The sequence below is a fragment of the Pseudopodoces humilis genome, chromosome 5 (assembly GCF_049639895.1).
Source record: "Pseudopodoces humilis isolate 2021_Gansu_Grassland_sample_001 chromosome 5, ASM4963989v1, whole genome shotgun sequence".
Taxonomy (NCBI): domain Eukaryota; kingdom Metazoa; phylum Chordata; class Aves; order Passeriformes; family Paridae; genus Pseudopodoces; species Pseudopodoces humilis.
In genome coordinates this window covers 11,785,383-11,809,460 of record NC_142204.1, presented here as the reverse complement: position 1 = coordinate 11,809,460, position 24,078 = coordinate 11,785,383, and the positions used below count along the sequence as shown (strand labels likewise).

Below are 24,078 nucleotides of genomic sequence, written 5' to 3'. Positions count from 1 at the left end.
AATATTCTCATTAATTACTCAAAATTTAGATTACTTTAAATGTAATAGTCTCATTTCATAGAATCGTACCCATACGCATTTCTTAGGGCAGAGGGAAAAGAAATGACAGCAGGGAGAGGTAACTACAGAATTACTGCCAGCATGAATGCTCCTCTGTCATTAAAATCTGCCCTCTAAGTAGCCAGAGAAACCTTTAAGCTTTTCTCAGCCTGGAGAAAAGGAGGCTCAGGGGGAGCCTTCTGGCTCTGCACAACTCCCTGAAAGGAGGGGACAGCTGGGATGGGGGAGGTGCGGAGGGGTGGGTCGGGCTCTGCTCCCAGGGAACAAGGGACAGGACAAGAGGAAACAGCCACAAGCTGTGCCAGGGGAGGTTCAAGTTGGACATCAGTAGGAATTTCTTCATGGTAATTTCTTCACTGGAAGGGACATTCTGGAATCCCTATCCCTGGATGTGTTCAAGAAACCACTGGATGTGGCAGTCAGTGCTCTGGTCTAATTGTTAAGGTGATAACCAAAGACTGCACTCAGCAATCTGGGAGGTCTTTTCCAACCTTAGCAACTCTACGGATTACAGCAATTCTTTACACAGGGCTGTATTACAAAAGAAAGGAATTGCTTCAGTAAAGTAACTAAGAAGAAATCACAGCAGTTTCTTCAATGTGGGAAGAGAACTGCTGTGTAAAGCAAAGTATTGTGGGGTGATGCTCCAATTTACCCATATTCTTGATGTGGAACAGCTGCTTCAAACTAAATTTCTCATGGATATTCAACCCCTTTCCCACTCTCTTAATGGCTGTCTAAATTAAGATCCTATAGGAGACCTCAGGGATGCAACTGGAAAAACTGTGCTTTGAATGGGGGGCACGGGGGAGAGGGGAAATAAATCACTGCACCATGGTAAACATTTCCAGAACTGGCACCTCACATTCCAACACTGCCTTTGACAGCTTCTCCTGCAGCACTTTTGCCACCTGAAAATGGAAACTGCTCATTAGCCATGCAGGGCTACGTGATAATTGCATCTCTCTGTACTCTTGTGAAGCGGCTCAGGAACAGGAGTGCTTTCACAGCAGGATGTGAGTAACATGCAATATATCAAGATCAGGGCCACACTTAGCAAATGAGTGCTAATGAGACTACAGAGTTAGGTTCTGATAGAGAAAAGCTGGCAATCAAAAATAAGAAAAGCTGAGGCTCAAATTACTAATATTTAGTAATCACTTCTATTTAGCCCTAGCTTTTGAACTGGCAGATTTATTTTAAAAGCAGTGAACTTATGTTATCAAAAGAAAAAGAAACAATCCATGAGAGCCAAATATAATACTTCCTTCGAAGGCAGGATCAAAAGACTCACACTATTACAAGAGCCCACCTCCTTCTCACAGAGTAAACATTAGCAGCAGCAGTTTTGACGTGGAACAACTAAATATGGAAGCTCTTAAAATTTGAGAAACACTTTGCCCAGGAGTTTCACAGTAGTTTGGCAGTACAGAAAAAGTGAGAGATTCTGTTCTGTGCCTACAGCAATGATCTGGGGGTGTTTAACCTGGAGAAAAGAAGGCTCAGTGACCTTCTGGCTCTCTACAACTCCCTGAAAGGAGTACACTTTCTGTAAGAGCTGTGTTCAGCACAGAAAACCAAGTTCAGAAGAGTGAAAAACTTAAAACAAGGGCTTTGTCTGAGACCTCATGGCCTGAACAGGTGGCATTCCCAGCAATCCCTACTGGAAAGGGCACATTCTGGGTGACCTAGTCCCTAACAGAAACACTCTTGAAACCATTTGAGCACCTAAAGCTCAGTGACACATTTGCTTTGAGAGCAAAGGGAGAAAGGAGCAAGTGTTATGGCACATTCCCTCTACCCCAGCCTTCAAAACATTGCAATGCTCACCAGCTAAGCAACCATATTATCTGCTTTTGTGGCAGAGAGAAAATCTGTGTTGCAGTGACAGTCCCCCCTTAACTGAAAAGACAACACTGGTGAAATACAGTTTACATGATTAATACATTTTACTCAGTATGTACACAGTCCTCCAAAGAAGTTGGGTCATCCAAAGGCAGTTTAAGAAGCTTTAAGTATTCCCCTTTTCAGATGTTACATGGGCTGTGTTTTTGGCTTTGCTTCCTCCAGCTCAGCGTCCAACCAGCGGAATCTGCGGTGACGGCGCAGAACTTCGATGGCTTTTTGCTCCAGGGGGGTTGGTTGAATCCCCAACTCTTCAAAACCAGGAAGGTCAGGAAATGTCATGTCTGTTGTGTGAAACTTCAACAAGAATGGGGAGGGTAAGGAAACAAAAAGATAATTCACTTGAAATTAACAGCTTTACACCCAATGCAATCATTCTCCTGCCAAAAGAAGTAGAGGAAAGAGAAAGATTCAAACGCAACTGTGGCATAATTACACAAGGTCTTGAGTACCAAGACCTTCAACAGGAGGTACAGGTATTCTGCATCCAGCAAAAGTCCTTCAGGCTTCAAGTCAGGAATAAATACCATGCAGGAAGTGTCTTCCTTTTCTCTCCATACATTATCAGGGAGGTTACTGAATCACAACTGCAAAATCAAGAACTCAAAGGCTATACCTGAACTCCAATTATGGATATTCTGATTTGTCAAAAAAATGTGCATTGAATTATCACCTCTGGTAGATTGTTTTCCTCTGTTTATGGTTCCAATATGGTTCTGTACAGGACGAGTATTCTATTACCATATATGCAACCCCTATGGCTTAAATACTAGAAAACAGACTTCTCTTATGCTGGTGTTCCCTGAGAGGTCTTTTAAGTCAAACATATCTAATATTGTACAGATTATTTAAAGATAAAAAGCTTTGAAAGAGGAACAATCAAACCCAGAAGTGACATGGAGAAACTCCCTCTTACACTACCTATGCTATAGCTGACTTGCAGTAGTTTCAGTGATTTGGTGCAGGCTTATTTTATGATATGTAACTCAAGAAACTAGAAAGGCAGCTGGAAGAAAGGCTTTTGGAGATGTTACTGGGGGATAATCAGGTTAAGTAGGCTATTGATACTGTGTTGTAACAAAATACACTGAAATTCCAATGCTGAACAACAGTTGGGAGAGTCACTGTAATTCAGAAAGCAGAAAGTTAAGGGAATGTACATGACTATCTTTGCTAGCCTACACATATGCCAAATTCTGACACTAATACTTGTCAATTCCTACTTTTTCCTTGCTTGGAGTTGGTTTTTTGCAACTTATTTCTTCAACCCCAAAGAAACACTCTGAGTAGTCAGGAATAAACATGAAGTGGCAACATTCTCCCAAGAAACGCACTTGAATATTAAGCAGGATTTTGGAATGTGCACAGTGCATCAGTTCAACTTCAGGTGTTAAAAACCCCATTCCCTGGATGATGAAAGAGATTTTAGTGCATCTAGAGCTACATAAACTGATTAAGAGTGGGGAGCACTGCCCCGCCCACTTTGCTCATCCAACCTCTACTTTTGGCTGTTTTCAATTCCATGTGTTTTTGGAAAATGCAAAACTACAAGGGGGAGTTACAAACGCACAATGAAACACTTCCCAAGAGGGATTTTTGGCTGGTCCCATGCTTACCCGATCCACCTTGTCCCGTGTCAACCATGGTTCAAATGGATTCATCTCAAAGAATCTTGCAACTAAACTGTGAACAGAAGAAATATTGCAGAAGTGCAGTCATTTATCCAGATACTCAGAAATCTGGTAAAAATTACTTCAGACTTAACAGACGGTGAGCAAGAGCTTGTTCTGAAGTTGTTCTTGCAAGCTCTGAGTTCATTAAAGCACTAGATGTGCCAGCCAACAGGTTCTTAGTTGTGTTTCTGGTAATTAACTGTTCCTGAATTATTGGATCTTGTATTATTTTACTTTGGATGGAATAGAGAAGCAGATATCTAGAAATTAAAATGAGCATTAGTGGGTGGGGAAAGTAAACTCCACATCCAATTCCCCACACACCAGAGGGCTTAGTCTTGCCCCTGCTTTTCATCCAAACTCTTCCCTGCCAGTGTAGGCAGCAATCTAATTAGTCACAAAGTTGGATTCAATGACTCCAGGAAAAAACACAATTGCTGACAATTAAATGAGTTATCAGCAACACAAACAAGCTGGTGGAATCTGGAGCAATATATAATAAGGGTGAGGATTGGGATACCTGTAGTTTTGAGAAATGAAGTTTCCCTTGAAAGAAAGGAAATCTGACAGGGATAAGAAAATAATGCTACAGCTCTTGCTCAGTGTCTTGGGGCCAACAGCAGAATCTCTTACTAAACAGGTCCTCTTGCTGAAGTGCACACCTGGCAGATTAGGGTGTTACTGAGTTACTGCACATAAACATAACCAGGCTCATCTGCCTTTTAGGTGCATTCTTTTCTCAAAAATATGAACTATCACTTAGTTTAGCCCATAAATAAAGAAGTGTAACATGGACTGCAGCAAATGTGAATAAAACTAAGAAACACCCACACAGCACCTTTTTAACAAGCTGCTCTGTGTCACCAGAGCCATGTTATAACCTGGTACCTGTTGCAGCCAATACAGGAACAACCACAACAGTTTAGGAGGTTCTAAGCATTATCCATCACCACTTCCATGAATCCAAAGCTGATTCCTACTGGCAGAAGGGTTCTAACTCTGGTGACTAATTAAGCTTATTAATTTGCCTTGTACTAAAAATGAGGAGGACCAGGATGCCAAATAATAACACAGCCCCATCATGCCAAGGGCAACTTCTGAAATGGCACTTATTGCTTGGGGTAGCTCTTCAAAAAGATGTGATTACTTCCCAAGGATCAGGCCCAGGCTCAGTAGCAGATCCTTAAGATTTTGCACAAAAATCTGTCAGGGCCTGCAGTCAGCAACATACACAGAGATTCTCCCTGTGGTATTATTAAAGATAATTTGGTTTGCTAGTAATTTTATCAAATTAGGACCTTTTGCTACTTCTTGGCTCAGCAAAGCCATTCAGTCACAGCATCACTTAGGTTGGAGAAGACCTCCAGGATGATCAAGTCCAAGCTTTGCTGATCACCACCCTTGTCAACCAGACCAGGGCACTGAGTGTCACGTCCAGTTGTTTATTCAACACCTCCCTGGGTAGCCCATTACAATGTTCAACCACCCTTTCCATGAAGAAATTATTCCTGATGTCCAACCTGATCCTTCCCTGGTGCATCTTGAGGCTATGGCCTCTCATCCTGTCCCTAGATGTCAGGGACAAATGACTCTGAAATGAACAGCTATATTAAGCTCACTACAAGCATGCATTTCAAGTACCAGATCATCAAATGCAGGCCTGTTCCTGAGCTGAAGGCTCAAAATTGGCTAACAAGTATCTCAGGAAAGGCAACTTCTACAACCCCGCCATGTTAAATAAGAGCTGGGCAGAGTAAATAATCCATGCAACAGGTATTTTGCTTCTGTGCTGCCAAGAGCTTACTGAATTAGGGTCCCACTTACTGGTAGAGAGGCCGTGGCAGGGGGTAGGGAATGAAGGGGTGGTGGGATATGGTGTAGATATACTCGACCATGTCATACAGGAGATACCGGTGAGGTCTGGAAGGGAAAGCAGCAAACATCACACCTCAGTCAGCTACACTTCCGTATTTGCAGCAAGAGAAAAAAAAATTAAACACTCCACCCCTAAGGCTACAAAAAGCCTATTTCTTCTATCCAAAACATTTGCCAGCAGAGACTCCCCCATGGCTCACAGAGAGGAGGTTTATCCTGGAGGACTGCAGCCTGGAGAAGGGCCCACCCTGGAGCTGGGGAAAAGCATGGAAAAGAAGTGACAGGAAAGAACAGTGGGCTTTTGGCCGAGGCTAACCACAACCACACTGGATGAAATGTATTCCGTGTGCTTTGAAAGCACACCTGAATGTGCCTCCTTCCATGCTGACTCCAATTCTGAACTCAAGACTTCCAGCACTATGACAGAAGTTTGTTCAAACCCACTTGGAAGCCAGAAAGCAAATGGAGAATTAAGGACACTTTATTAACAAGACATCCCATCTTTGGTAGGAAATGGCTGCAGGGATGTTGATTCACTTGCCTTTACCTGACCAACAATATCTTGTTTTATTTAAAAGCAAGATGAATTGTCCAAAAAATGCATTCCTCCCCTCTCAAGATGGAGTGAATGAAGCAGTCAGTCTTTCATACACCTGTCTAAGAGTAACATAAACCACTGGGAATTCCCATTCCTTTCTTGTTCACATTCTGCCTTGACATTTTAGGCTCTCTAAATGGCTCACATTGGCTGTCAGCTATCTCCCTTGGCTTTCCAGGCAATTTGCTGCCATTCCAAAACGCTCTGAAAAGCTCCATGACACCACAAGCGCACACTGCTGAGCAGTTTGATAAACCCAGGATATCACAGATGCCAAGGTCTGAGGTTACAGGTATGATAACTGAGTCTTCAACTAACATGAACTCAGGAAAAGTTCCAAGTGATCAGAGACTCATAAAATGGTTTGGGTTGGAAGAGACCCTAAAAATCATCTCATTCCAATCCCTGTCATGGGCAGGGACACCTTCACTAGCCCAGGTTGCTCAGAGCCCTGTCCAACCTGGCCTTGACGTCTTCCAGGGATGGGACAGCCACAGCTTCTCTGGGAAACCTGTAAATCCAGTTTCTAACTATAGATCCACTGTAGATCCACTGCCTCTAAGCCATTCTAATTCCAGGTGGTTTCCACACAGCTTTACCAGAATTTTCCCCAAATCCATGTTGTCAAGCATATTTCCCAAGCTGCCTATTTCTTTGTGTGCACATACATCACATGAAATGCAGTGGGGCCCAGAGTAGTCACAGTAAGAGCCTGGGCCATTTTTCCTCCCAAAAAGGAGGTGAAATTTATTGCAGCTCAAACTGTGTGCATGGGTGGAGCAATTAAATGTACTGTGCAGCATGCCAAAAAATGACACCCAAAAGATGTACTACAGTTAATCAGAATCACAAAAAGTGACCTACCCAGCCAAGGCATATGTTTTTCCTTTTGCATCAGGATTCTTAATTGCATTAATAATTGCCTTTGCTACATCAACCACCTGTGAGGAACAAATTCCGACAGTTACCATGAGAAAACAGGAATACATGCACACACTCTTCTTTCAGAGGTGGTTTACAGACCAACACATCCACCCACTGAGGATTTGGGATTGAGATTTCATGGAAAACTTACATAGACTGGTTGCTTGGCTGTTTTCTTCCCCAGAGCAATAAGAGGCACACCACCAAACCAGCGCATGTCTGATAGAAAAAAAGATAAAATCTGGGAACCCTTTCACTATCAGAATAACCAAGACATTTTACACCACACTGTGTGTGGATCTCTTCTGAAAATTGACTTCACTTTTAAAAAAAATATAGAATTGGGAAGAATTCCCAGTCAATTGCAGCAGTATTTTTTTCAAGACACATTTAGTTTTTGTATTAACAGCAATGAGAGGGCTGCATTTGCTGTTTCTTTAGAGTGGCTCAGTACACACCCTCCCCTCAAAAGAAAATTATTGCAAAAATAAAAACAAAGAGCAACATCTAACTAGATTGAGAAAGAGTTCTGTCATGAGTGAGAATTTAGTATGTTGCTATGTATCCCACACATTCCCAGTAAAAACACACCTGTCTGCTTCTCAGAAGCAAATCCCATTTTCTCTCTGTTCTCTACAGGCAGTTATAAAAATCATACATGGGTTTATTATTCCAAGAGTACATACTTGCATAATGATTGAGAAATCGGTCCTCTCTCCCAAACATCTCAGAGGGCTTCAAAATTATAGCATCTGGAAATTCTTCCCTCACTACTTCCTCTCCAACAGCCTAGCAATTAAAACAAACACATTCATTAGATCCATACTGAACCAAGCAGTAGATGCCTTTCATAACAGAAAACATCCTTACTACAGAACTAAAAGAAATGACACCATCAGTAGCACAAAAATTATTTATATCTAAGCCATTTGATCCTTGAGATGCTGCACTAAGATAAAGCTCTCATAGAAAGTCCAAATATTTTTCAGCAGCAGAGAACAGTCTTTTGTAAATTCATACACTGATTTCCTTCAAACAGACCCAGCTGGGGGAAAAAAATAGACCCAAACCAAACACAAAGTACATTCTCAGGAAATATATTTGCGTGGATTCCAGACTTACTTTGACCCTGAGGTATTTGGAAGGACTCTTCATGCTAGCATTCAGGTGAGAGATATGAATGAATTTTTCCACACCGGCTTCCTTACTTATGTGTGCAATATTTTGAGGAATATTTACAAATTCATCTTCAAATTTGAAGTTTCTAAAGCAAGGCAAAACCCAAATGTTACTTTAAGAGCAATCAACAATGGCTACCAACCAGCCATAAATCAATTATTATGTATTACTTGAACGTATTATCAAAAACCTATACTGACATTCTTCGTTAGAAACAAAATTTCCCTTCATGATGGACTCTTCATATAATAAAATTTAGAGGCAAGTGACATTGAAACCGTAATCTTCAATTTTAGCTTCTCTGCCTTTTCACCTGGTAAGATTAAGTCAGTACGAAAAATCCTCTTGCCCATTTGTCTGTGACAAATAGAAGACTCCCACTGAAAGTGAAAACAGCTTATTTTTATTAAAAGCACTCCTGCATCTTGAACTCTGAGCAAGGCTGTATTTTCACAAATCCTGTTCAAAATTTGCCTTGATTTGACACATTAATTACACTACAAAGAAGCTAAAAATTTCTGAGCAGCACAAGTCAGGTCAGATGCCTGGCAGGGGGGAAGCAGACAAAAACAAACCAGCTAACACAGAAGTGCTCATGCAAATGGAAAAACAATTTGTCAGAGCATTTAGAACCATTTCAGAGCTGAAAGGGACTTCCAGGAGAAGCAAGAAGAAATCCTCCCCTCACTGTATGACATTCAAGGGGCCTAAATTAGGAGGTTATACTGTCAACCAGTTTGGTATCTGTTCAAGAATAATACAGAAGCTCTGTCTCCACACAGAACTGACATTACAGGCTACCAACAATCCCAAAATTCTTTCCAACTATTCCAAGACCGAACTGGCTTCTCATGTCATTGTATTGTCCCTGTAAGCACCCCTGCACCTTGACCATTTGCTTTGGGTAGCAAACATCTTACCCACACACCTCCCTCTGTGTCCTTATCTCCTCCCACAGCTCTTCAGATCCTACTGAAGTCCAAAGAAAGCCTTAAAAATACAAAGTTATTTTTGAGCCTTCAATAACTAATCTGATCCTGGGAACCATCACTCCTGCTCTGCTCACCAGAACAGATTTAGAAACACATGAGAATGAACAACATCCCTCCCGTAACCATGGAGTTTCAAACAACACAGTACACATAGAGGAGCCTGGACACAAGTACAAGGCAAGAAGGAAAGTATTTCATGGCAGGCTTTGCTTTTTTTTGCCTGATCTCTCTATCTAATCTTACTTTTCTTCCTGCTCAAGTTTTTCGCAGGCTCTGGGATGATTACAATGGTTACTCAGACTTGATGTTTAACAAACCAGAGAACTTGATCTCAGGGTTTCAGCACCACCAATACCCACATGCATAAAATATGTGATTAAAACATTTGTACCACACAGTGGTTAAGTTCTGCAATGTCTGGAAGTTTTAAACATGGACCAAGACTTGTCTGTTTGAATCTATTGAACTGTACAGAGAACAAGGTTTGGGAATTTTTAAATAGAATGAAAACTTTCTGTTGTTTCCCTTATATTTCCTTTTAATAACAAAAGAAACTCATTTCTATAAATCATACTTTTTGCACAAGTCCAGAAATTTTGAACATCAAAGGGCTGTTCATAAAAAGAAAGGCAACAAAAGCATTAGGGTGTAAGCAGAGATGAAACTGGTATCTGCATTTGTTTCTGTCCACAATGACAGCAGAAATTATGCACCATATAAAGGCAAATCTCACCATTAAATTTTTGTCTAACAGTTCTACACAAGGCTTTAAATAAAATGGATATGATTGCCTGAACACACACACACAAAGAAGGCTGTTCTCAGAGAAGGCACACACACAGGCTGTTACAGGTATTTTTAACCTAAAATATGGGAATTTTAAAATTAATTTCAAAAAGGAACTGTTCTTAGAAATTATCATCAAAGAATGCTTCTGTAGCTAATATTGGCTGTACCAAAATTCTATCAAGGAATGATGTTATTAGTCAATCTTAGGGACTCTTCATCAGGTATTCCTGTTTGATCATGGCATTTTCTAGCAGGCTACAACTCACCATGACATCCAAATGACAGGACGAAATCTTAGCTCTGTGATAATGTAAATATAATCTAAGTATGAGTTAAATAAAAATAAAATGTAAATGTAAATATAAGAAATTGGTATAAGAAAAGGCCCTGTCATCTATACGAAGGCACTCAGGGAACACCTGTGAGGTACATGAAAGCAGCACATTAAGTTGTACTCTGGAAAATTTTGGAAAGAATGCACTTTTCCAAAGCAGATCACAACCAGGACTGGAGCTAACCATTTAAAGAAATTTTATATGCAAAATGTTTGGGCTACCTTTTCACAGAAGCCAAGAATAATGACAACATCACTGCACACACATGCTGTAAAACATGGCTACAATACCCGATGCAAATCTATCATATACAGGAAAAGGAAAAAAAAGGAAAATTACTTTGTTTCCCATTCCTTTCCAATAAGATTAATGACCACATTGCTGTGCTCCACGGCTCTTCGGATGGAATCTTTGTCCCTGCAGTCCCATTCCTGCAAGCAGAGCATCAAATGAGGGAAAGATGACAAAATGTGTCATTAGGCATCACCAAAGTAAGCTCTTTCACACCACTTCTACTTAGAGGCTACACTATAGCTGGAGTTGTGTCTTTGAGAAGGATTACCTGGCTGCCCAGGGGTTTGAGCTTGATCTCAAACCAGACTCACCATGAAAAGAAGCTGCCCCAGGTCACCCATGGGCCGCAGATACATCAGGTCATACTGATCACAGCGATAGGGGATGATGACTTGAGAGCCAATGCGACCTAAAGGGCCACAAAAAACCCAAAGTTTCAAGCAAATACATCCCTTTAAGTAGATGAAGTTCTAAATAAAGAAAGCTCCCTTTTTTCCCCTGGCATTTAAGCATTACAATTAGACATAGATATCTTCAATACACATCTGCAAAGCTAGAAGTAGAACAGAACTAAGGTTGTTCTTGAACCTGTATAATTCAAATTTTTAAACTGGATTCTTTCCTTAATATTTAGGCTTGTAGACAAAATGCCAAAGCTTGTTAACAAACAACAACAAAAATGGTGTGTCCTATAAACACAGCACAATAACTAAAAAAATTAAATATATACAAGGACCTCTACATTTTTTAAGTTGCATGAAATGAAGGAGGGGAAAAAAGCAGCATGGGTTATTTTCCAAAATTTAAATACAAAAGGGAAGTTTTAAAGAATTCCAATGAAATTCCTGCAAGCCTTTTATAAAGTAAAACGTCTTAAGTCTAATACCAGAAGAATCAAATACATGCTGTAGCTCTCCTCAGGCTTGCGTTCTACAGGAGTAAGACTTACTTTAATGACCTTAAGCTTCCAAAGCTCCAATATTTTCTTGATTAAAATGCTTTTTACTATTTGTCACATGCAGTCTCAAGCAGACTGCAAAACACTTAAGACCCAAAATGCCAGACACTTCTCCATCACCCTGCAACCTAAAGAGTAATTAGTTTTGTTAAACATTTTTTTGGGTAGTTTTTTTCATCAGTACTCCTGGAGAGCATTACCTAAGCGGTTGACAACATATCGTCCCAGGAAACCTGTGGCTCCAAAGACAGTGGCCACAATGCCACTGACAGAGGATCTTCCACTTCTCCCATGAGGGATCACGGCATGATGGACTTGCCGGTGCTGCTGCAACACCAACGGTGCTGCAGTCAGGACAGAAGCTCCATGGCCTGCAACACAGAACAGGAGAGAGTTTGGGACATTAACTGGGATTCAGCACTGCTAACTCACAGTTTATCTTGGTTTTCCCATCACAAATCTCTAGCATCCCATGCCAAGACTCCTGATAGGCTGTTTCAGAGGTATCTGGAGAGGTCAGAGGGGAGCAGACCTGGGAAGCTGTTGGTAAAGTTAAGGACCAAACTGAGACAGGGAAGGAGCTGACAAAGGTTATCAGTTCTTAAAGAGCAAGCAAAGCTTACTGTGAGTTTAAGGTGAAGCAAGTAAAGAATACTCAATAAAAATACAAAATATAGCAGAGGAAGCAATAAAAGATACCTCCTGTATCACAGGCTCTGAAGTGAGGAGATAGGGAGAGATGCAAAGAGCCAGATCCAGGATACACAGGATACTGACTCAAAGCTGTTTCTTTCCTCAAGAAGCTAGGAAAACTTGGGAGCCATGGAGGCAGGACATAATTAGGATACTGATATGCAAGAGCATGTGGTGACAGGACAAGGGGGAACGGCTTCACACTGACAGAGAGCAGATTTAGATTGGATATGAGGAGAAAATTCTGTGAACCACTGTGAATGTGGTAAGGCCCTGGCACAGGTTGCCCAGAGCAGCTGTGGCTGCCCCATCCCTGGAAGTGCCCAAGACCAGGTTGGACGGGACTGGGAGCAACGTGGCACTTGCACACTGAAGATTTTATCCCAATGTCATTAGGAATTACCAGTACACAGGGGCACTGACATTGCACCTACAATGTTCAGAAGATTAAAATGATAGGGTGTGTTGAGGCATAAATTATATTCTGTTACCCCAGCTGGCAGAACTCAAACCAGAAAGTCCAACCAAATTTCAGTGACTGATGGAGGTTTTTTGCTACCCAAACATCTGCCTATCCCTGTTGTCTCCACACCCCACAAACTGGGAAAAGATATTGCATCCCCAATTTTGCCCTGAAAGGCAGTTTGACAGCCACTGAAAGTTAAAAAAATCAATAACAATTTATATATTTCAACTATCCACTGGCTTTTCTACTGTTACTTCTGCAAAAAATATTGGTGACAGGCTCTTCATAATGCCTCTTCACTGTCATACTAACAAATAATATCTAATTACGGTTTTGTATCCTCTCACTTTTGTGTATCCCCCTGCTGTGCTTACCTTGCACTGTAAGGTGTTTAGTGATTAACATCTTTCCTTGTTCCATAACTCTATGTGGTCTGGCTGTCACAAATTATCACCAGCTATGGCTACATGCCCAATCATCGCTTCAAATTCCATTTCCCAGAGCAGCTGTGGCTGCCCCATCCCAGGCACTATCTGAGGCCAGGCTGGATGGGGCTCTGAGCAAGCTGGGATAGTGGAAGGTGTCCCTGCCCATGGCAAGGAGTTGGAACCAGATGATCCTTACTGTCCCTTCTAATCCAAATAATTCTGTCGTTCTATGAATTAAAGCTCAAATATCCACAGCAAACCCAAAGTGCCCTTTTCTCTACTCAAAAGTTTGTCTATCCCCATCTTCTCCCATCCCCACGAACTGGAAAAAGACTCCACATCTCCCATTTTGTCCTGAAAGGTAGTCTGACAGCCACTTAGGTAAATAAAGAACACACTGCTCCCATAAGAAGGATATTGAGCTCCTCCCTCCCCTTTACCAACAAAACCTATTTACCACCTCCCCTGTTACTCAGAGTGTGAGCAGACTCAAATACGTGCTTTAAATATAATATTGGTAGCTGAACTGTACCACAGATCATGGTCAAAAGGTCACAGTCACCTAAGAAACAGCAAAAGGAACCTAAGCTTTTAGCTTACAGGGCAGTGAACCCCAGCTACATCCCGAGCTCCTTGTGCTCCAACCCCCAGCTCCCTAAGGAGAAAGGAGACAGAATCACGATCATTTCCGCGCTCCCAGAAAGTATTTCGGCAGCTCCTTCCCCACCACTACGGTGGGAGCTCCCCTCGCGCAGAGCCGGGAGCGGAGCACGTCCCGGTCTGGGGCAGAGCCGCACGGACAGGCCGAGTTCGCTGAGAGGCGGCCGGCAGCGCCGGGGCCGGGTCGGGGCCGACACTCACCTGCCCTTGGCAGCCGCAGCCCGCGGGCGCAGCGCGTCGCCGCCGCCATCTTGTGCCTTCCCGGGGCGGGGCGGCGCGTGCGCGGGGCGGCGGGCGCAGCGCGGCTGCGCAGGGTGGGGGGCGCGGGGTCCCTCAGGGCCTGCCAGCTTAATTAAAAAGTCACGGAACTCATTAGTGTTGGGGAGGTTGTTGTGGTTGGTGAGACTGACTTGTGATCCAGTACTGCTGTGTCAGCTGGGCTATGACAGTGAGTGGTGCCTCCAGTGTTTCCTCCAACACCTCAGGGTGCAACGGTAACTCCAGGGACGGTAGCTCCACCTCCAGCTTGGCAGCCTGTTCCAATGTCCTAGAAAGAATTCTCCTTTAAGTGAAAAAATTCTTCGTAATGTCCAACCCGAGCCTCTCCTGGTGCAGCTTGAGGCCTGTGCCTTGTTCCCTGGGACCAGGGCCCGGCCTCACCTGGAAACCCTTCGTTAGCGGTGGATGTGCTGCTATACATAGCTGACAAGGAAAGTGCCGGACAAGGGGAAGATGAGGGCCTGGCTCTTCCCTGGGCACTGTCAGCGCTCATAAAACCAGCCGTACAATGGCAGTGTGGGCTTGCAACAGAAGGAAACACTCCTGGCTTTGGTCTAAACTACTCCAAGTGCAGAGCCAAGCTGAAGATGTCACTGCTCTCCAATCCACTGTATCAGGAGAAAAACATTTCCATGATCTTTCCCTTCCAAATACAATCTCTTTATTTGTACGACACTCAAACGGCAACACAAACTTCTCTGGTGGAGTCCGGCTACAATCGTGGAACCATCCAGCAAAAACAGCTCACAAAAGTGCCAGCTGAGAAAGCTCTTGTTGCTTACAACTTCAATTGCACCCAAAGAGCTACCAGTACACACCCTACTGCCTGCACTTTGCTTCTCCACGCTATGAACCATCATAATCCTTCAGTCTCAGAGAGCCAGGATGCAAATTGAACAGCACCAGTGACTGCTCACACACTAAAGGTACTAGGACAGAAAGCTCAACAGCCTGGCTTTTGCATTCCCACCATAAGCTCTAACCAACAGAACTGCCTGTTAGGAAAAGCCATTAAATGTCACCAAGACCACCCAATCTACAGATCCAAAATTGGTTTCTTTGCCAAAGAGAAGAACTATAAGCCTGTCTCAAAAGAAATTAGATCCCCTTCACCAGAATGAGCAACATCCAAGAAATGAGCCCCTACAAAGGTGCCAGAAAACTGTCATTGGGCATTACCTGTCCAGGGCACTCTTACCTGCTGCACACCAATCCTGAGCGTAGCTGCTTACCTTGTCTGAAATAAGTGCACTGACAAAATTTCAGAAGGCCATCTCAGAGAAGTGGGAACCACACGCCAGATTGAACAGTGTGAGGAGCAGTTCTTTGGGTACAGCTGAAGTAAGGAAGCACCAGTATTCTCAGCTGACACTTCTGTGAGCTTTGCTTTTGCCGGATGGTTTCAATTTTGTAGCCGAGCTCTGCGAGAATGAAAAAATGTATTAGCGTAAAGGAGTTTGTGTTGCCATTTAAGTGGGAGGTAAATAACAGTTTTTACTCGGGAAAGCAGCGAAATCCTTTTGTCCTGAAAGCTGATTTGAGCGCAGTGGCGATTTCAACCTTGACCTGTATTTTTGGTACTTTAAGATAGGCGAGGTGCATTTTCTTCTTTTGCGAGTCCACACCGCCATCCTGTGGTTCGTCTTCTCAGTGCCCAGGGGAAAGCCGAGCGCTCTTCTGTGCCGGCTCCATTCGTGTGAGGGCAGTTAGTGTAGGAGTTCTGTTGTGGATGCTTTCTTCGAGACTGAAAGCATGTGATCCTGCATAGAAGGGAGGGACGTGTGATTCTGTATGCGAAAGAGTTCGAATTGTTTCACCGTTGTCTGGGCAGTTTTTAAGGCTGCAAAGGGAAAGTGAATTCCAGCCCTGCCTCTTTGTTCTAGAATTTCTCCTTGGGAGCAGCTGCTGAACATTCTTAAATTTGTAACTGGACTCTATGAGACTGATGGGTGCATGAGGGTCCCCAGAGCTGTGTGCACAGACCTGGGTGTGCTGCACTTCAAAAGTGGGGACAAAGTGGAAGCCAGCGCTTACTTTTTGTTCTAGGAGCTTTGGATTGGGAACAATAGCTGGACATAGCAGGTTTTGAAGGTGGGCTCTGCAAGAGTGAAGGAATGTGATGGTCCATGGGCATAAATCCACGGTGTGTGTTGCTTTTTACAGGATGTGAGTTAAAAACAACAGCCTCCTGAGCGGGCACCTTTTGTGACCAATAGTTCCACTTGATACGGTTTAGGTTCAGGAACTCCGCGTGATCGAAAGAAAGAATGGGGTAGTCCATTTAGTTTGAAAGGAAAACTCCTAGCCCCTGTTCGCAGGATGATGTTGATAGCCTTCAAAGGGAATGTGAAACTGAGCAGCTGTTTTCTCCTCTTTTGTTTCCAGATTAAAAGGATGCAGTTGGGCTCAGCGACAGAGCCAAAGTGTCAAGGTACATGCAGCTGAAAAAAAGGAGCGTAATACGAATGTGTGTTGTGCGGTTTAAAGTTGAGCAGGAAAAGGGATGCCCACCACTGTCTCTTTTATTACAGGTACTTTTCTTCAAGGCAGCTGACGATCCTGGAGGTCTTTAGGTGAAACTGAAAGGATAGGATTCCACATGCAGCTTAGAAGAAACTTAACTTCCATTTGAAAACCTAATGAGACCCTGAGTACGGCAGTCAAGTGGCACTCAGACTTCATGTTCTAGGGAAAGAAACGGTTGCTAGCCAACCCCTTCTTCTCGCAGCTTTCCAACTGCACACCTCAGTATCGGTTTACATGCATTCCTTCTCAAGTTTCTTTCACTCTTCTAAATTATTTCCTGAATTCTCTGTAATAGTTTTCCCCAAAACATTTGCATTTCACCTCTCCTCATCTGTGTTGGAGTCAAAATCTTTCAGAATCTCACAGGAGGCTGCAGATCTTAGTGACAACAAAGCTTGCAATACTTTTAGTAAATGCGGCTTCTCCTCTTTTCCTTTACAATAGCCCACAAGAACAGTATTAAAATAGAACTAGAAGAAAGGCAAAGAATTAACAGCATTCTTTTTGCTTGTCTTAGCCTCTCTGCAGTGGAATACAAAGGTGTTAAGGCCATAACTCCTGTTCCTGCTTTTGCTTAGTTTGAGATATCTATGTGACATGAAAAGATAGATAATAGGGACTTTGAAAAGAGATCTAGATTTTGTTTTGGTTTTTTGTTGTTGTTGTGGGAGCTGCACTTCTCATCTTTTCTGATCAGAAACCTCTTTTTAAAATTCTTAAATACCATCTGGTTTCTGTTCCATCTCATATAGTGATGGTTTGTTTTATCTGGTTTCTTGTGGTGCAGAGGAACTTTCCCATTTGTCTAGTAAAAAAAAAATATATATATATATATAAAATCACTATCTTTATCTAGGCAGATATTTAAGTCTTCAATTCTATTTCTCTGTAATTATACAGAGAGAGTAAACTCAATTCCTTATGGCTTCACTAGGGTCTGAAACCTTTCCTACAGAGTTCTTGATGGAGGACATTTTGTCCCCCTTTTCAACTCCTGTACTGCTGCTGCATAGCTGAGTGTCCTAATAGACTGTCTGGATCTTAAAAAGAATTTCAGCACAGTATTAAAAGCAATGAAAAAAAGAAGCAATAGTATAAACTTGGCTAACAGGCGCCCAAAACCCCTGTGAAGTCACAGTAATTTTGTCTGTGCTGTTAGAAGCAACTTTGTTTCAAAATTGGCTTTTACAAAGACATTTCCAACATTACTCTTGAGAATACAAGGAAAAATTGTTGCTAGCTCTTGAGATTGTAATCTTGTTTGATTTAAAAAAAAAAAAAAAGAAGATACTTAAATTTCACTAGATGGCAATATCAGCAAGAGGAGGGCTTGTAGCAAGTCACATCTTTACCTTTTTATGTAAACGTAAAATTATGTGTCTTTAATGGTGCAAAAGGTAACTTTCTATTTTGGAAGACAAATCAACTCAGTATACTGTGTGGAGGTATTTTGCCATAATGTCTGGTTTGCTCTGGAGATGGTTTGGATACTGTGAGGTCTGGAAAAGATCAGTGTAAAAACAAGTAGAATCCTGAGATTTGTGTCTTTTCCTCCCAAAATATTTCTCTCCTGAGCACCCACCTGACAGCCTTTGCTTTGAGCCCTTTTGCAGGGACAGGATCCAAGCTACACTTTCTCACTTTTCCCCCGGAGTCTCCTGTCTTACAGCAGGCATGTCACAGTCAGAAGAATGTTTCTGCATTTCCATAAGGACAGAAATAATGATTATAGCATTTATGGAACAGCTGCTGCCCAAGTTGCTCGAGTAAATGTTAAAAACAGTCTACTCTTTGCACTGAAAATCAGGCCCCCTCATGAAAGTGTGTGGTGAGAAATAATTCACAAGGAACCGTGATTGTCTCCTACACATGATAGACTGAGCAGGCAGTCTGAAGGAAGTACAAAATCAAAAGAAATACCCTATGAAGAGAAAATATTCCTATTTCTTCAGCTGTTCACTCTGCTACTCAGGCAAAGATAAGGAGAAAACAATATTTCCTGCTATTTTTACACATACCTTGATCACAGGTATTCTTACTGAGGAGAACAGTGCTTTCCTAGGACCAGAGACAAATTGATTACTAGTAAGAATCAGAATAAACAGGAAAATATGAGGAACTGCTCTTAATGCTTTAGGCATCTTCTTTAATTGATTCTTTCTTTGCAGGACTGCAAAAATTAACAATAAAATCCTGAAATTGCTGTTTTCTTGCACTGACAGATACCACCAGGTCTTTCAAGAAGTGTTAACTTACATCCAGGAAGGCTTCTTAGTACATTGTGCAACTGCAGTGCACAATGAACAGTTCCTCAACAAGCAATGTAATTGTTTCTCCCCCCCCCCCCTCCCCCCCCCCACTTATTCTTTCAGAGAAAGGTAAATACTGTGACAGGAGGTGAGTACTTAGAAAAAGAAAAGGCATGCTGTTGTCCCAAACTGGTACCCACAGGCACATTTTAAACATGCTTGGGTGAAAAGGCAGGCATTTTAGCAGTTTTGTAGGGGTTCAGTGGTTTTTGGCCATTCTTTGCACAGACACTACGGCTTTCCCCATGCATTGCAATTTAGGTGGTTGCTCCTTGCAGTTCCAAAAGACTTCTGTACCTTAATCTCCTCCCTCAGAGCTCCCCACAGATGAGGTCAGGGGAAACAGCAGCATGGTGCCATTGAATGCTGTCAAAGACACTGTAACAAACTCAAAACGTTTATTTAAAATATTACATCTTAAGCTATAATATTGAAGGCATGCTAAATAGCCAATTCAAGAAGAAAATTAGTTCCTTTGTATTTGGTGGAACTATTTATATATTACTAAGATAATAGCCTTAATTGCTTTTCATCTTTGTACAGTTTCATTATTTGCACTAAATTCAGCTGTGAAAGGAGATTATTTAAGTTCAAATTCTAGCTATACTGCAATAGCAAAAATGCTGAAATTTTTTCATTGCAAGCAGAGCAGAAAACATGTACATAGGGAAAATATGGATATAGTTCATATGAGTTATGAATAAATTCTTATTAAAAATTCCATTTTGGATCCTGACTGGAATATAAACTTTCATCATGACAATCAACAAGATAACCTCACATGCACACTGCTTCTTTTCTGTATTTTTTGGAATAGAGACGTGAGTAAAAGCAGAATTCATTCCATATCCTGAGGTTAAGAAATGTAGTTAAGACTGGGTCCTTGACATTGGGTCTTTTACATGGATTTCCTGAGGAAAACCATGTCTGGGAAGGGAACTTGGAAAATATTGTATTATCTTGTGCCACAGGAAGATGTGGTGTTTTGGGCTGAAACATCTACAATTATTTTGTATTTCATTTGAAAGGAACATTTATTTCCATATTTTTCAGTACAGGTACAAATTTTTCATCTCTACCGACACACATACATAGCCAGACTAATTGTTCTTATCTGAAAAATTATTTTAAAATTATTTCTTCTCATTCTAAAACACTTGGAGGCTCCCCCCCAAAAAAACAATTTTCAAAAAGCATTGCCAATAAAAAAAATCTCCGAATATACAGATGAGAAGTAATTTCTGTGGTGCGTTGGTTTTGGTTGTTGGTTAGGTTTTGTTTTGGTTTTTTTTTGTTAGATTTTTAAAGTTTTTTGTGGGTTTTTTTGTGGTTTTGTTTTTTGTTTTTTTTTACTGCTCAGATTTATCTGTAAAATCTTGGGTCCAGGAACCTTGTCTTACACCATTTCTGTAAAGAACCATCTCATAATAAACACTCTCGACTTAAAATGCAGGAATAGAAAAAGAAAAATCTGTGTGTAGCTGTCTTCAGTAGTACCGATATTGCCACACATTTAAATTAGCTTGGCAATTATTTTGGGAAAAGCTCAGCTGGGATAATCATCTAAAGGATTTTAGTTGCATGCCAATTGTTTCACTGTATTCTGCCAGCTCTTCTCACCCTACAGAAAGTCATAAATCCTGCTTAAAGGACGCTGTTAATATTGCCAGCAGCTTCAAAGAGGCTGCTCCAGGCAGACAAGCAGGGTTTGGCCTGGATCATGGATAACAAAGCTGGCAATGTGTTCCCAATTGGCACTCAATTTTCAAAGATAAAAGATCACCCTCCCTACCTTCCTTGTGTCCAGGATTGACATAGAAACCGTTTGTGTTGGTGTGATTCACCAAAAGATGTATGAACAGGCTTTTGTCCATTCCAAGTGTGAGATTATTGCTGTAAAAAGAGTTAAGGAATTTCCTTTGGTGTTCATACGGAATCTAAATGCTGTCCCCACCCTCTAGGGTACGATTCCCAGGGATATTTGCAGCTCATATTGATGCCTTAAGATTTTAGCTTTTATATTTTTCAGATTATGTACTGCAGTAGTGTAAAACTCTGAACTTCATATAGAGTATAAGTAAGCTCTCTTCACATTTTGGTCAGACAAAACAATCCTCCTAAGCCTGAGAACCAAGGACACAATCTGCCTCAGGCTCTGAAAAGTATAAACAAAAGTGAATCGTGGGGGGGAAGAGCAAACTAAAGGTACATGACTTCATTACCTGAAGCTATAATTGGAGAATTAACCCTGATATACAAATAGACCAAATTTATATCTGTCTGAAAAACTCATGATCACCAACCATCTGGGGTGTAGCCTCTGGAAGGCTTTTGCCTGCCCAAGGTGAATGTGTTGAAGACCTTTACTAAATACCCACTTTATTCTCTTAACTCTGTCCAGCCCCTGTTCTAGTAGCCACTCCAAGGCATCATAACAAGCATAACCACAGCACAGAGAAAACTTTGACTTGCAGGTTTTCCCCAGACGCTACCAAGATGTGTCTGGTAATTGAGAACAAAGATACGTGTGAAAATTCACAGGCTGCAAAATAATTCCATAAGAGCATGAGTGTTGCAGTAGAGACAGACACGACACATTTTCTTCATGCAACAAATAGCTTAATTTTATTGTTCCTAGCTCATATTTATATGGTTTCTAAAAGCATTGTGTTTAATTCTAATTGGTTAGTAGCTTTTTGCTACTCAGTTCATTGGTTAATAGTTGCTAGTGTATGTGTTTGTGATAAATGTAACCTTGGATAAAAATTCGTGAAAGAATAAATAAGTATATAACTAGATTTGTAACAATGTAAAAATTATATAAAATATAGTGTGGCCGAAGAATTTCCCCAAACCCAGCAGTAACTACCCATTCAGGCGGTAACGACCCTAGGCGATGTTCATCAGCCTGAAAGAAAGAGCAGGACACGAACAATTAAGCTAAACAAAGAAAGGAGCCAGGCCGAGATGCCCATCGACTCCACACCGCACCGGGGCACCCCTTCCTGCAAACCCCGGCTGAAGATGCAATCAGGCCGGACAATAAGTGGAAGCCCAGCCGAGATATCTGTTGACTCCACACCGGACTTGGACACTTCACCCTGAGAGCCCAACCGAAGATACAATCAAGAAGCACTCAGAACCTTTCACATGCGAGAGGACTCTGCCCAGTCGTCTATTAATTCAGTTCCACGGTTCCAGGAAATTCATTCAACCAGCCATCTAAACTCTTTGTTGAACAGTAACTGCTCAGAGTTTTGGCCTCAGGACACAAAATCCCTATAAAAACCCCGGACAGTCTACCCTCCTTCGTGGATTTGGGTAAATCTGTACCTCCGGGTATAGACGTCTCCCTGTCCACCCAGCGCTGCGCTGATTTATTGTGGTTTTTTTCTCTTGTTGTTTGTGATTAAAATTGTTTTATAAGAAATCGCTTTTTGTATTAACCCTATTTTGCCATTGCATTTATAACAGATTGGTGCCGTGACTCGGATCGGAGAAACTGTGGGGAATCTCACTGCCCAGGACGGGTACCCCCACTGATTTTGGCGGCCTGGTGAGTTGAGAACCCCCGTAGCTCGTTCTGACGTCCGAACCAAATTTAGGCTGAGATAAAAACCACAATAAAAAGGAAAAGGATCTGGATCGGAGAGCTTGGGAAGGCACGGAGCCTTCGGGAAGCCGCGGCTTGTTTTGCTCGTAAAACGTCTGTTGTGCACAAAGACACCCACACAGGAAAATAGCTGTAAGTACTGCTGGTTGAGTGGGCGATCGGGCGAGTGTGTGAGACGTGATCTGATCACGGGGCGAGTGTGGACTTCAAGGCCGCGTTTCCATCCTCCCACGAGGGAATTGGCAGGCCGCGAAGGAAGCAATCCAGAGTGAAAGCTTTTTTTTTCCTCGACACACACTTGTAAAAACCTGAGGCCAAAGGGTGTCTCGGGGGACTGATCGCAAGGAACTAAAAGGGGAAGGATACGTCCTGTTGAGCTCGGGAACTGGTAAACCCTTTTAGTTAACGGACCCAGGTAGAGGTCCGGAAGAAGATCAAAAGTACCGATTACAAGAAACCTCAACTCAGCTCGCTGAAGGGTGAGTATCGGCAAAATTTTGATTCCTAGAGTAAGTACACAATGCAGAAACTGATACCGACTCACGGAGAAGTCGAAGACAGGTAAGAAAATATATTTGCAAAGTATGAGGCAGAAAAAGAGTAAGCTTCAAAGAAGAAGCACAGGGAAAAATTCCTCCGATCAGGGGGAGGAATCAGCAGACATCCCGCTGGAAAGTCCCTTGGGGTGGATGCTAAAACACTGGGAAGACTGTCCCCAGAGGAAGGGGAAATCAAAGGCAAAATTGATACATTATTGTATGGAGGTTTGGGGAGGACAGGAGTTGAGAAGTCACCTCACTTGGCCAGTGTTAGGCACATTTGAAAAATGGACGTGTAATAAGTTATTCTCCTATGTGGAGAACAAGGTCCCCTCAGATCCTGAGGAGAGGGAATATGCTAAGCTCTGGGTAAACGTCAGAGTAGGGCTATTCCCAATGAAACAAAAAGAAAAACGTGAGTCGAGAGCTGAGTCCTGGGAACCCCTCGACCACTTACCACCCCCATATCATGGACCGGCGGGACCTTCCTCTGTAGATCAAGTGGTGCCTTCAGCACCCTTGGGCCCCCGAGACCAACCCACTGAGATGCATGTGTCTCAAGCGGGAGACTCGGGGCCGGCAGCGATGCCGGCAGCCCTTCCCCTTTCCCCGCCTGCAAACACCGTAGCCACAGTAGCCTCTTCGGAGGTTTCTCCTGCACAAGGCTGGGGATCACTCTATCCGTCCTTGCCGGTCCAGGCGCCACAACCGGGACCCTCCCATATAACGGAGGGGATCCCTCCTGTCAACCGGGTGGCGGCAGAGTTCCCACAATTGATAACGGGGAGGCAACCCACAATCACCAACTCCCCTCCCGCAAGTAGAACTCGTTTGAGAGTGAGAATGATAGATAATGAATGGGGAGAGAGTGAAAAGGGGCACCGGTTGTTCCCTCTTAGGGAAGTACCGACGGCCCCGGGAGTGATCGGTTTTGTGAATGTACCCCTTAACTCTGGAGATGTAAGGGCATTTAAGAAAGAGAT

The 24,078-nt window shown here is 42.5% G+C and overlaps 1 protein-coding gene across 1 annotated transcript; it reads right to left on the bottom strand.

Annotated features, from left to right (window-relative positions):
* Positions 1-1,985: 1,985 nt before the first annotated feature.
* Positions 1,986-14,097, bottom strand: NDUFA9 (NADH:ubiquinone oxidoreductase subunit A9). The gene is made up of 11 exons (XM_005533304.3): positions 14,031-14,097; positions 11,783-11,953; positions 10,936-11,033; positions 10,670-10,761; positions 8,158-8,299; positions 7,722-7,824; positions 7,187-7,254; positions 6,976-7,052; positions 5,463-5,558; positions 3,582-3,648; positions 1,986-2,262 (listed from the first exon to the last, which is right to left on the bottom strand). Exons 1-11 carry the CDS (start codon positions 14,077-14,079, stop codon positions 2,095-2,097), a joined length of 1,131 nt encoding a protein of 376 aa, XP_005533361.1. The 5' UTR covers positions 14,080-14,097; the 3' UTR covers positions 1,986-2,094.
* Between the last annotated feature and the right edge of the window lie 9,981 nt (positions 14,098-24,078).

Coding starts and splice junctions, on each gene's coding strand:
- NDUFA9 (XM_005533304.3), bottom strand. CDS start 14,079: ATGGCGGCGGCGACGCGCTGCGCCCGCGGGCTGCGGCTGCCAAGGGCA. Junction 7,053..7,186: donor CAGCCAAGCAACCAGTCTAT/GTAAGTTTTCCA, acceptor TGTTCCTCACAG/GTGGTTGATGTAGCAAAGGC. Junction 5,559..6,975: donor AAAACATATGCCTTGGCTGG/GTAGGTCACTTT, acceptor TTTCCCTTCCAG/ACCTCACCGGTATCTCCTGT.